Here is a 14834-nt window from a genome sequence, read left to right as displayed (position 1 = left end):
GGTTGTTCAACTGCTACTTGTGATTTGGGGCTCTCGCAAGAGGAGATAAACACATGTCCTTCTATTCTGCCATCTTGAACCAATCTCTTAAGCACAAGAATATTTTTTGTTAGTTTGGTCAGTTGAAAGTATCTAGGGAAAATATCTAACTTCAGTTCTGGTCTAAAAGTCAGTGCCAGTTTCCTCACTCAGAGAAGAAAAATAAGAAATTCTAAAAAAAAAAAAAAAGAGTATCTTCCTTCTATGAAAAGCTTTAATAAGGGACTAATCAGAAGTTTGAAGTGCCATGTTTCCTCTATCAAAAATTCCAGCTGAGGAGAAAGAAAACAGTTTGGGGGGAAAAGAGAAGTGAGAGAGAGAGAATTTGCTAAATACAGGCCCAATGTTTTGAAAACGAATGCACAAAAATAATCTGAAATGAGTCGGACTTCACTGCCTATGCGTCAACACTGAAGGAACAACAAAAGGAAAGTCGGCAAGAGTTTCCTCCAAACAGACATTATGTTCTGGAAAAACTTTGGATTTGATCTGCGTGCTTGGCATTCCTTTGTCTCTGAAATGGAGTACTTTGGATGCTTTTTGCGAGGCACTGCTCAGAAGTCACCTGTGTTGGTTTCATTTCTATTGTTCCATATTTAGGCTTCACTGCTCAGTTTTCAGTGTTTACTAAGCAATTTATAATTTTGTATTTATTACAGTTTTCACAATGAAACTGCTTCATGACACATATCATTCTGTAACAGAACTCCCCATGGGAAGCAAGTCAAATGCAAATCTTTCAGATCCAGGCTCTCCAATACTTCATCACCAAATAAAAAAAGTGAAAATGAACTATCACTTCCACTCAAAATAGCAGGTATCAAGGAAAAGACCCTGATGCTAGGAAAGATTGAGGGCAGGAGGAGAAGGGGACGACAGAGGGCAAGATAGCTGAATGGCATCACTGGTTCAATGGACATGAGTTTGAACAAAATCTGGGAGATAGTGAAGGACAGGGAAGCCTGGCGTGCTGCAGTCCACAGAGTCGCAAAGAGTCGGACACAATTTAGCGACTGAACAACAACAACAAGGTGAAAATAGTTTTTGTTTCAAAAGTAAGACTTTTAAAGGAGAATGAGCAGAGGGCATAGAGAGTGAAAAGCGTACTCGTCACTCAATATCAACTTTGCAAATTATCAGAAGCCCAGGGATTCAGGTCAGGAAGGCAATTAAGCTCAGCTGGTTCAAATACAAATAAGAAAGGAATAAGAAAGCAAGTCATACTGATAGCTTGGTATTTAGAAGACTGGGCCTCAAAGTCAGAGGTATCAGGACTAATCTCAGTTCCACTAGTTATGTGACCTCAGGCAAGTACTTAACTTCACTGAAACTCTGTTTCTGGACCCACGACAAATACCTATATCAAGCTCATGGGCTTGTACAGGCAAACACACACAGAGCTTAGTGTACCTTTGGAGCACAGTAAGCTCAATGAATGGAAGCCATCACCATTGTAGGATAATGATATCATCATCATCATTAATTACACACCACGAGGTCAAGGATTCTTGTCCATTTTTAGTCACAGCCAAATTCCAGCAGTGCCCAACACAGAACAGGCATTCAATAAACACTGAATAATTTATCAAAATAGAAGTGTAATATTCTTCAGAATAGACCACTTGCTGTTACCAAGTCCATCATTTTCTAACACCTTCTCAAAATGGCACCTCCACAGCCTTGGTAAAAGGCCACATTAACCACATGAAAATAACTGCTTTTAAAAACCCACATTCTGTTGCATTTTCATTTTTCACAGAAATACAACCACTATAACCATCTTTAAACCTAAATCAGAATTCACTGCCAGTCCAGTGGTTAGGACACTGAGCTTCCACTGTCTGGCAGAACGAGTTCAATTCCCGGTTGGGGAACTAATATCCCTCATGCCGCTGGGTGTGGCCCCAAAATTAAAAATATCTACAAACCGGAATCAACACCTCTTCCCTAACATCTTTTCACTGCCTCTGAAGACATTATAGCTTTTACCTTTAATGTGCACGTGAGGCAAATAATCAAAGAATGCCCTGATGTTTGCTTCAAAGTTAAACAACCATTTAGCTGAATGATAATAAATTAATTGTCTTTATTTGCAATGTTTTGCTATAAAATATAAATACTATCAAGTTGAGTGATCCAGAGCAAACAATAAAAACCACAGTCACAGCCCAGTGTGAATTTCCAAAAGCAGCCCTCCTTACCTTTGCAGAATGTTCCATGGTGACCACTACTTTGGTTCTGGCACTGGACACTAGATCCATAGCCCCTCCCATTCCTTTCACCATCTTTCCCTGCAAAACAAACAAAAAATAAGAAGTAATTCTCTTTCAACCTTTCAGTATGTGGTGCAACAAAATTAACTTGCAAGAAGTTGCTGGAATAATTAATCAGAAAAACTCATTGACCTTCATTGCTTAGTACTTGAACTTTATCACCTTAATATTCTGTTGTTCTCTATTATTCTGTGGCTGAAGGATAAGTTCAGGATAAATATTACTATGTCACATTTATTAAATATAGCTAACATTATTACATCAAAGAAATATTAGCAATAAGGCAATCAGTGGATAAGAAAAGCCTCAAGAATCTTTCCAAAATTCTGGGCACATTACTACTATCAGAATAATAGGAGATGAAAATCTATATACCCCTGACATTCATTTCTTTATTTTTAAACATACAACTGGCACCACTGAGTCTTCAATCACAGACCCTTTCTAAAGCACTCTCTTGGCTGTCCTGCAGATTCAATGCCACTAGGTAACAAACTAATGCATTAGTGGTGTTTCCCTAGTAATGATTAATATGAAAGGTGGGTCTGTCTTTCTAAAACTTGGCACTCCTCTTGCTCTTACAAAAATAAACCAAAACAAAAGTATATATTTCTGTGAAGCAAAAACAGAAAACGAAAGCACAGTTCAGGATCCTTTCATCAAGACAATTCTATTGGTGTTCATCTGTCCAGCTCCTCATTCATTAAACATTTACCAACCACCTTCTCTGTGCCATATACTCTGAATAATTCCCATTGTCTAGTCTGTCTCCTGGTTATAGAATTTTGGAAAAAGCAAGTGCTTCCAGAGATGATGAAATAAATTCTTACTCAAGTAGACTGACGAGAAATGTTTCTAACACCGAAACCTCTTGAAAATTTAATATATTTTTTCATACAAGTCCTCTTGCTGATTTGACAATAAATGGTTACAGGGCTCTCGGCTCCTTTCCCCTAATTTCATAGCTTTAAGGAGATTAGGCCACACACTCACAGCTGGCTTTAAAACAGTCTCAAATACCCTGGTTTCAGAAATTTCAGAGGTCAATGCAACACTGCATGAACATGAATTAGGAAACAGAAAAGAAGGGAGTAAGTAGTCAGGATATCTTCGTGGTTTGGAGCTTGTCACTAAATGACATGAGAAGCATGGCAATGGTTGGAGAGTGGAGCAAGAAAGGAGTAGAAGAGACCAAATGAGTCTGTCTTCAGACATTAAGATTGTGATGAAGCAGAATATCCATGTAGAAATGTATAATTTTATATTTCTATAAGTCATGCCTTCAACCTTACTTGACGGCAATTTTAATAAGTTAAGCACCACATCATAATATTTCTGTAGAGAACACTGATACGTTATGGTACAAAATATGAAAGTTATAGATGGAAGCAATGAATGTCTATCATAAACTCCAACTCTTAGAAGTTTGAGATTTTTTAAAGCATCAGAAGACACTAAAGCTAGTCCATTTTAAAATATCTCAAACTGCTGTGGTAAGAATATCCAGCCAGTCTGAGCTTCCGCACATGGTGTCCTTGGGCAGACTAAGAGTGTAAGTGCCAAAGAATGAGAAAGCCAAAGAAAACTGGAGGCTAAGTTAGTGTGCTAAACGTTCCTTGAATTAAAACAGAATTATTTGAATTAGAATATACCACAGTCAAATTGTGTCCATTGTGACACAATGATACTGGTAAAAGTTTATGACAGCCTCTAAAAAGAAGCTTGTCCATTTTAAGTGAATCTGATGTATGTATTTTAAACCCCTGTCAATTATTTAAGAAAGACTTATAGAGTACCAACTAAGCACGTAACACTGTGCTGGCAGGAATATGAAGAGCTATAAAACATGTCGGAAAGAACTAGCTCTTTGTTTCTGTTAAAAAGAACTTTATCCCCTGACTCAATGTAAATGAACAGCCTTCATCATGCAAAGGAATTCAAGTGATCTAATGTTCTGTCCTCAAAGCACATGCTATGTTTCAAAGCACTATTCTGAAACTTACACATTGGTTTCCAAGAGTGAAAAATGCACAAGATTAAGTGCAGAACACCGTAGATCTATTAACCCATCATGTGTCGTGTGCAAAACACCGAGAGACAGGTTCAATCCCTGGGTCATGATCCCTTGAAGAGGGCATGGGAACCCACTCCAGTATTCGTGCCTGGAGAATCCCATGGACAGAGGAGCCTACAGTCCACGGCTACAGTCCATGGGGTGGCAAAGAATTGGACACAACTGACGTGACGTAGCATGTACACGCACAAATCTCTCTGAATTTGGGCTCATTCTTCATAATTCAGGAATAAGAATATCTGCCCTACCATAAAGCTGTTGTGAGGAATGGATGAAATACTGTATGAAAACTGTGGAATAAACAAAAGTTTGTAAGTTTACCGACTTACACATTCAGTTTCCTGAGTCAGTCAATTCAGTTTCCTGAGTGTCTAACATAAGCCTGACAGTACTGGGTGCTAGAGTTAGAGATGATCAAGACAGGCTTCTTTCCTCATAAATTTCACCACTGAGGGAAGGGAAAGCATCCTTGTGTAATTAAAGAGACTGGAACCAAACTTCTTCCCTGTAAAAGAAGCATTCTCCACCTCTCCCTCATCCCAAGGCAGAGCTAAGTGCCTCTTCCCTGTGTCCTTGGCACTATTCGGTATGCAATTCTATCATAGTGAATGTCAACTCTCCTTTTCTTTCTGTCATTGTATTATTTATTATTATTATTACTACACTATAGGTGCTCAGATGAATAAGTGGATGAATGGCTTCAACTAACATAGGTATGTTCAAGCTCTAGCAGAACACTGAAGATGCAAATGCTAACTGTGCCTGGAGAGGCAGGAATGGGAGGAAGAGGCTGGGGCAGGGGGGTGTCACAGAAGAGATGCTTCACAAAAGCAGTCTGCCAAATGGGAAAGAGAACAGCAGTGACTCCTAAGGGAAAGCATTCTAGCAGGTTAACAGGAAAAACCTTCAAATGTTTGTTTTCATATTTTTTAAGTAAGTTCATTGTACTAGAAAAAGAAAATACAACATTTCCTTCCATTTCAAGTCCCAAGTGATTTCTGAAACAGAATCAATTACTAAAGGAAAACAACTTATTCTATCTATACCAGCAGAAAAAAAAACAGTTATGTAAGACATACTCTCTGAAGCAGGTGGGAAATTCAACACAGTCTTTCAACCCCACTCAGCAGGCACTCTTCTGGGACTCAACTACTTGAATATCCCATTTCTCTACTGCAGCTGGGGAAGACATGTGCCTGAGTGCTAGACAACGGAAGAGAGGGAGGAGACATCTGTAGTTTCAGGTTCTGGCCCATAAAAACCTCTCACATAGAATCCTTTATGCTCCTTCAAGTTCTACAATCTGGACATTGACATCATAGATGACTGAGCTTCCTTCAGCCTGGGTCCTTCAATGACCATGTGGAGCAGAGCCCACTTATTCAGAAACAAACTGCATTGTTCAATACAAGTGAAAAATAAACATATAAGATGCTAAACCACTGAAGTCAGGAGGCTTATCTCTTACATCAGCTAGTGTGACTAATAAAATGGTGTGTTGTCCAAAACAGTTCTATGTAAGGGACAGAATTCTGCACAGAAACAGAACTAACTGTTACAGCTGCACAACAGTGGGGGACCTGAGGCCTCTTAAGGAGACGTTGTACCACTGCTCTTCTGGCGGGGAGGGGTGTGACTGTCCTAGGCACTGTAATTACCTGTTTATCCAAATGTCCTACACACTGCTTGACACTTGATAGAGTTGAAATACAGATCTCATCTACATCTTCATCTCCCTCCTAGAAACCCTATATCCTATTCAATATACAAAATAAAAAGCTGATAAAACAGAGAGGTTAAGGAGCTAAAAATACACTTTTAAATAAATCACAAGAGAGAAAGTGGTATTTAGAGAAAAACAGGCCTATAATAAAGAAGAGATTCTGGGCACGATTGAAATACTGGGCCAGGGTGACACAAAGTGTGGCTTTCTTTAGAATCTCATCAGCAAATACACATTTCTTGAATGGGGCAACTTTAGTTCTGAAATGCATTCTGGCTAGCATAATGGGGAGATGATTGCTGGATACTCACTTCATAGCCAGCTCATTTTATGGATTGACTCTGACATCAAGTATGAAAAGAATACTGAAATAAAATGCACTAGAATGCTGCAATCTGTATTATTTAATACGACAGTTATAAAACTTTTCAAAAAAGATACTGACTCAAGTGTTATCCTCCATTCACAAATATTTCCGGGGTCTATTATGAACCAGGAACTAAAGAATTAGGAATAAAAAATGAATATGATCATCTACCTTTTTTCCCTAGGAAATATATTTAAACCAAAATAAATATTTTAAACACATTTTTATTTACTTTGATCCTATTTCCTAATATCAGAATTCTGAAGAAAAGTGAAGGAAATGGTTAAAATACCATTTAAAATAAAACATAAAACATATTGAAAATGATTCTTGCCATCATCTTTAGCATTAGTATATAAAAGTAATGGCTTATTTTCAGATCTGTTACCTCTAAATATTCTGTTAAGTAAGAAACAATGTACAATCTACAGAAACAATTTTTAAAGCATTTTAAACTAATGCTATGTGCCCCACTGAAAAATGTGAATCAAGTGTAAGAAAAAGGGAAAGATAGCTGTTATTTATTAATAAAGCTAGGGTTTGTTGTTCAGTATTAAATATCAGAACATTAAGAATCCATCTCAATCCAAATGTAAGCTTCTTTATTTCTATCTCAGTTCCCCATTATTAAAAAATGTTCTAGGAAAGAAAAGGGCCTCTAAACATGTTTCCAGCTAAAGTGCAGGATAGAGGGAAAGTAAAAAACATAATAATCAACATTGTTTAAACGAAGAGAGAAAGGTTATAAAAGATTTAAATTTTGTGTTAACTTAGCAAAGTTATAACAGAAATACAGCAGAATATTTCTCTTTTCTGTTATACTTTGTATTCAAAACCAAGAAAAATGTGACTTTCTTTTCTAAGATTAATGTATATTTCCCAGGACAGGTGAATTGATCATGTAAACCAATTAATATTTAACTAGAAATGAAATAATAGTCTCTACTGCTAAGTAAATTGACAAAATTGCTTGTAACAAATATCAGTTATCAATCATAATATGGGCTGAACAGAAAAGCATTATATAAAAAGCAGTACTTGAATAAACTCAAAGTTTCATTTTAGTAAGCACCCTTGCTCCTGTTCTCTCTGAGATCTTGTTTCATCAATTATCCCCCTCTCTGTAGATTCTTCAATACACTGAGGTCCGATTTCTGTCTTGATCATGTCCTTGAAGTGAGAACTACTCAATCCCTTCTCTAATATTTAATCATTTGATTCAGTAACACTGAGGGTTTATTTTATACATTCCTGGGCCTTTCCATGACATTTTACACTCTTGTCCACCAACTTCTGAACACTCTCTATACTCACTGGCTTCCATGGTTCATAAAACACCTTCTACTCTCTTTCAGGCCCCCTTTTCGCATCCTTTTTCCCACACCAGCTTTGTGTGTTGGCCAACTTAAAACCTCTACCCTTGGGCTCCTGTTCTTGTCACTACTTGTTCTCCATGAGTGACTTCATCTGTGTGCTCATGATATAAATCACTCCATCTTTGATGTTTCTAAAACCACATTTCAGCTCAAATCTTTGCTCTGAGTTTCGGATTTCAATATCCACCAGTCAACCCTGTGGCCCAATCTATTGGCTGATTCCCAAAATAATTTCCTCTTGTTTCTTGGCAATTGGCTACATTTCCCAGCCTTCCTTGAAGTTAGGGTTCATCATATGGATATCTCTGACCGATGAATGGAACAGGGTGAAAGTGATATATAATACTTCCAGGACTGGACCATAAAATCTTCCAAGAACAAGGTTCCATGTTTTTCCCCTTTCTGCAAACTACATGTTGAAGATGGTGCAGCCACAGAACACAAGAAATCTCAATCCCTGAACAGAAGACAGCTGTCTGCCAATGAGGAGTACTCATCTGGTCCTATGGGAGTGAGAACTAAAAACTTCTATTATAGTATGTTAATTATTCATGCCTCAACTCAGTATAGTCCAAACTAAATTAAGCATATTTTTCAAGGCAAATCTCATCTGTTAACAAACTTCCTGTTTCAGTTAGTGGCCAACCATCTCAGGGTCTGAATCAGAAATGTTCCTATCTCTTGCTTCTCCTTCACTATCTATGTACAATCAACGCGTCATTCAATCACAATATTTCTTGAATTTGATCATTTCTTATCTAGATAAGATCTTTAAGACTTCTTCCCAAGTGGTGTTATAACATCCCTACTAGTCAACCTGTGTCCAGCCTTGACCTTGGTGCTATGCTGTGCTTAGTCTCTCAGTGATGTCTGATTCTTTGCGACCCCATGGACTGTAGCTTGCCAGGCTCCTCTGTCCATAGGGATTCTCCAGGCAAGAATACTGGAGTGGGTGGCCATGCCCTCCTCCAGGGGATCTTCCCAACCCAAGGATTGAACCCAGATGTCCTGCATTGCAGGCAGATTCTTTACCATCTGAGCCACCAGAGAAGCCCCTTGACCTTCTCAAATCTTTCCAACTCACAACCTCAAAAATAATCTTCCTAAAATTAGCATTTTATATCATTCCTCTGCTTAAGACTCTTCACTAGTTCCCCAGTGCTTCAGGGTAAAGCCTAAGCACATCACTCAGTCTGGCATACAAACTATGATGGCCTGGCCTGGACCCTCCTCATCTCCTTACACCCCAGTTCCCATGTTTATTCCAGGAATAGTGAGTTTCTGGTCTACCACATATGGCTTCACACTATGCTGTAAGGCTCCACCCTCATTCTATCAAGTGTACTCCAGGTCACCCTTTATGTAACAATCCTGATTGAGGTCTCCCAGGAAGCATCCACATGCCTCTGCCCCAACCCATCAACAAGACAGATTAGGGACCTCTCTTTGCTGCTCTCACAGCATCCCTGCTCAGTCTCATTGCAGAATCGGTCACTTGGCCTGCATCAGGATCAGGGCTGATGTTCCACTGACAAGTAGTGATGAGGCCTCATCACTAATCAATCCAGGTAACTATAATTAAAATTCTTCCTCATGAGAAGCATCCCATTCCCTTCTCTAACAAATTCTGTCCCACCCACCACCACCATCTAACAACTTTAAACACAATACCAGGCCTCCAAGACAATCCAGCTATGACTACCATATGCTGTGATCGATCACATCTATTGTGATTCATCAGTATCTGTGCACTAAAGAAATCAATTATCTTCAAATAGGAAAAAGGAGCCCTAGCTATTAACTACACTGATTCTCTCATTTTGTAAAAGTATAAATACCACTCAATAGTGCCTACATAATTCACCTTTGTATTGGGTGAATGTGGGTGAATTCAGCTCAACCTACTCCAAGTAAATAAAAAATTTTCAATGTGCATAAAATTGATTGCAAGTCATTAACTCCACCTTTGTATAAGAAATTAATTATAAATTTACTAAGTGAAGAGTTAAAAGTAGAAAATGTTAATATTTTCTTTTCCTAAGGTATAAGCAATATATGATGAAGTTTCCCTGGGTTATAAATGAAGCATTTTGGGTAGGTTAACTTCTTACAAGGTCAGATAGATTGACAGTCTGATTACTCTGTTTGGTTAATAAAATGAACAGCAGGAAGAAAACTCTTATGTTATTCTTAGCTCTGTCATGAAGCTATAGTTTCAGTCTTCATAGAATCTATTCATTATTCTGCAAAGATGGAAACAAATATCAAATAAGGTGGCTAGGTGAGTTCACCTTATTTTATCAGACCTCCTATAGAAGACATCAATAGAAAGAGCTTGAACAAGTGCTCCAGGATAGATGTAAGGGGGTTTGTTTTTATTTAACATGATTAAGTATTATTACAGTATAAATAAGTTATTAAATTGAACTTTTTTACAGTATAAATAAGTTATTTAATAAGAATTTAATTGAATTAATTAAATAATGCTAAACACTGGCATTTCTGGCCCTGTACATTATCCAGAAACAGGATAAACACAATATTTTAAAATACAAGGGTAAGTTATTTTCTTCATTAACAACCTCTTCTTTCCATTGGGTCACAAAGAGAAATGCATTAGAATCATATGAAACTGCCCCTATGATACGAAGAACTAACTCATTGGAAAAGACCTTGATGCTGGCAAAGATTGAAGGCAGGAGGAAAAGGGTGCAGCAGAGCATGCGATAGTTGGATGGCAGCCCGACTCCATGGGCATGGGTTTGCGCAAACTCTGGGAGATGGTGAAGGAGAGGGAAGCCTGGTGTGCTGCAGTCCATGGGGTCACAAAAAGTTGGACACAACTGAGTGACTGAACAACAAGAAAACAAAAACACGTATGACCTAAAAACACAGAAATTTCATATGGCTGGTTCAAATTAATGTTCTAATGGTGGGAACACAGATCCCATTTACTATCACACAGAATATTTTTAAGGGCTTATGTTATTTTTAGGAAATCTCTAGATAATAACAACAAAAATGACAGCTAAAATACAAACGGAAAGATAACAATCATTTTTATGTGTCTGAATGTACAAAAATATATCAACATCCTTCAACAAGTCACTCACATGGAATATGAAATTATTACATTACTTTTGGAAATATGAAATAATCTTTCTCACAAAGTTTATCATCTGCTTCTTCAAAGGGGGTGTGGGTTGGTTGGAATGAAATGCGGGCGGTGAGCATAGAACCACGGGCAGAAGCACACTTGCTCCATCACCTCCTCCCACTGTCTGCAAAGCTCTAAAGAGCACAATTACAGAATTATTATAATTACACAGCTATCTCTGACAGCTGGATGGAATTTTCAGAGAGAGAGGCACAGTGACTGAAAGAACATTACTAAGGAATACATCAAAATCATTACCAGTGTTTTTAACCACAGTAGAAAAGATCAAAAAATAGTGTAGAAGATAATTTAAAAGCTAAACACATACACACTTAAGAACAATTGTGAAAGAGCATAAGGGCTTCCCAGGTGGGTCAGTAGTAGAGAATCCACCTGTCAAGCAGGAGACCTGGGTTCAGTCCCTGGGTTGGGAAGATCCCCTGGAGAAGGGAATGGAAACCCACTCCAGTATTCTTGCCTGGGAAATCCCATGGACAGAGAAGCCTGGTGGGTTACAATCCACAGGGGCGCAAAAGAGTCGGGCATGACTTAGCAACTAAAAAACAACAACAACGAATGCTATGTATACTAAATGTAGGTTCTATATTAAGCAAGTTAGAGGGTTAGGTAAAAGAACATGTATTAGATTTAGAATGTACCTCAACTTAGGCTCCGTGGAAAACAGGTCTGAAATAATCAAGTTTTGTGTTCACACGATTTTTTAAAATTATGTATTTGCTGAGTCTTTGTTGCTGTGTAGGCTTTTCTCAAGTTGTGGCAAGCAGGGGCTACTCTCTGGATGCAGTGCATAGGCTTCTCATTGCAGTGGCTTTTCTTGTTGTGGGGCACAGGCTCCAAAGTCTTCAGGCTTCAATAGTTGCAACATGTGGGCTCAGAAGTTGCAGCTTGTGGGCTCCAGAGCACAGGCTGAGTAGTTGTGCCGTACATGTAAAATATCATGTATGAAACGAGATGCCAGTCCAGGTTCAATGCATGATACTGGATGCTTGGGGCTAGTGCACTGGGACGACCCAGAGGGATGGTATGGGGAGGGAGGAGGGAGGACGGTTCAGGTTGGGGAGCACATGTATACCTGTGATGGATTCATTTTGATATTTGGCAAAACTAATACAATTATGTAAAGTTTAAAAATAAAATAAAATTAAAAAAAAAATCTAATACTTACATTCTCAGGTGAGCAGCAAGAGCTGCAGTGAGAAAAATTTTATTCCTTTTATTGCTATAACACTCTGTGGCAAAAATGATTTCATTCACATTCATCTGGAATTGAGGTATGGCAAATATTTGGAGCTGCGATGTACTCTCAAAAATATCATTTTTATTCCCAAGAATGCTATTTTTAGGCTTCATATTTAGAATGAAACACACTCTCTTGATAACCACTTGAGACGCAGCTCTTCAGGAAGGAGTTGCTTTTTTCTCTAACCTCAGTTCAGTTCAGTTGCTCAGCCATGTCTGACTCTTTGCGACCCCATGGTCTGCAGCACACCAGGCTTCCCTGTCCTTCACCAACTCCTAGAGCTTGCTCAAACTCATGTCCATAAAGTTGGTGATGCCACCCAACCATCTCATCCTCTGTCATCCCCTTCTCTTCCTGCCTTCAATCTTTCCTAGCATCAGGGACTTTTCCAATGAGTCAGTTCTTCATATCAGGTGGCCAAACTACTAGAGTTTCATGACTGATTTCCTTTAGGATAGACTGGTTGGATCTCCTTGCTGACCAAGGGACTCTCAAGAGTCTTCTCCAACAACACAGTTCAAAAGCATCAATTCTTTGGTGCTCAGCTTTCTTTATGGTCCAACTCTCACATCCATACATGGATACTGGAAAAACCACAGCTTTGACTAGACTAACCTCAGTGAGCAGGTTTAAAATGGAAAGTTGTTTATCTTCATTATTCAAAACTGTATGAGTGTGAGTTCACATGCATATATATAACTTAGCTTTGTTCATTGAGAAGGCTTAGAAGCAAAGACATCATGGTAGGAACAAGCACACCCAAACACCCAGATCTTGGTTTCAAATACTTTTCTCAAGCAAAAGAAACCAGGATTCCTTGGAGAAATAGCTGATACTGGGTACAATAAAAATATAAGATGAACACCCTGTAGTAACAGAAAGGAAGTACTCAATGAAAAAATTTTCAATGAAGGTATACAGAAGCCAGTGTGAAAAAATTCCCAATGGCCACAGTTGGAATAACTTGAGTGTGAAAATAAACAACATGGCATTGGGTGATAACTCAAAGTATAAAATATACATGAGTCCATACTGTCATAAACAAATAAATGATAGAGAAGAGACAAATCTCTCTCAAAGAACAGCAAATAATATATAATACCTTTCTCTTAAGAGATCTTTGAGGGTGGGCTGAATCTACTGACTTGCTTCTAAAGAATAAAGTGTGGAAAGGGAAAAATAGTAACTTTATAGTAAACAAACCTTGTAAACAGTATCTTAATCAAAAGATAAAGGTTAATGTCAACAGTGTTATCATGTGGCTATCCTATACTCCTTAACATGATGCAAAAAGAAGAATATTTACTTCTATAGTATTCTTTCCAAACACTCAGAACCTCACTCTAATGAAAAAAAAAAAAAAAAATCAGACAAACCCATACTGAGGAACATTATACAGGACATCTGGCCAGTACTTCTCAAGACTATCAAAGTAATGAAAAATAAAGACTAAGACACTGTCACAGACCAGAAAAGACTAGGGAGATGTGACAACTAAGTGCAATGCAGTACTCTGAACTGGATCCTGGAAAAGACAGAAAACATGAATGGAAAATCTGACAAAATTCAAACAGAGTCAGGAGATTGATATTAATGTACACAAAAGAACTGCACACTGAAAACTATAAAGCACTGATGAAACAAAATTTAAATGAAAGAAACTCTATGTTCATGAGTTGGAAGACTAATATTATTAAAATGACCATACTATCCAAAGTAATTTACAGATTCAGGGCAATACCTATCAAGATACCAATGACTTTTTTTTTTTATAGAAATGTTTTTAAAATTCTAAAATTTATGTGAAGCCACAGAAGACCCCAAATAGTCAAAGCAATCTTGAGAAAGAAGAACAAAGCTGGAGGGATTATATTTCCTGATTTCAAAATATACTATAAAGCTTCAATAATTAGAACAGTATCATACTGGTATAAAAACAGACACATAGATCAATGGAACAGAATATAGGGCTGTGAAATAAATCCACACATATACAGTCAACCGATTTTTGACCTAGCTGCCAAGAATATACAACAGAGAAAATATAGATTTTCCAATAAATGGTGTTGGGAGAACTAGATATCTGCATGGAAAGAATATAACTGGGCTCTTATAGGGATAACAAAAGGCAAGAAAAGCAAAAATAAGCAAGGAGGACTACATCAAACTAGAAAATTTCTGCACAGCAAAGGAAATAATCAATGACATTAAAAAGTAACCTAAGAAATTGGAGACAATATTTTCAAACCACATATCTGATGAGGAATTAATACTCAAATATAAATGAAACTCCTACAACTCAACAGCAAAAAAATCAAATAATCCAACTAAAAAATGAACAAAGGACTTGAATAAAACTTTCTTCAAAGAAGACATACAAATGGCCAAGGTATATGAAAGTGAAAGGTGCTCAGTTGTGTCCAACTCTTTGAGACCCCATGGGCTATACAGTCCATGGAATTCTCCAGGCCAGAATACTGGAGTGAGTAGCCGTTCCTTCTCTAGCAGATCTTCCCAACCCAGGGATCGAATCCAGGTCTCCCGCATTGTAGGGGGATTCTTTA

The 14834-nt window shown here is 37.9% G+C and overlaps 1 protein-coding gene across 1 annotated transcript in view; it reads right to left on the bottom strand.

The window, feature by feature from the left end:
* Nucleotides 1-14834, bottom strand: part of OXCT1 (3-oxoacid CoA-transferase 1) — a 160824-nt gene that overhangs the window by 29385 nt on the left and 116605 nt on the right. The window contains exon 14 of the mRNA XM_061393630.1: nt 2241-2330. Coding sequence (XP_061249614.1) covers nt 2241-2330 — 90 coding nt within the window. The remainder of the gene's footprint in view (nt 1-2240; nt 2331-14834) is intronic.

Source organism: Bos javanicus, chromosome 20, assembly GCF_032452875.1.
Source record: "Bos javanicus breed banteng chromosome 20, ARS-OSU_banteng_1.0, whole genome shotgun sequence".
In the NCBI taxonomy this organism is placed as follows: domain Eukaryota; kingdom Metazoa; phylum Chordata; class Mammalia; order Artiodactyla; family Bovidae; genus Bos; species Bos javanicus.
This window is presented reverse-complemented; position numbering and strand designations above follow the sequence as displayed.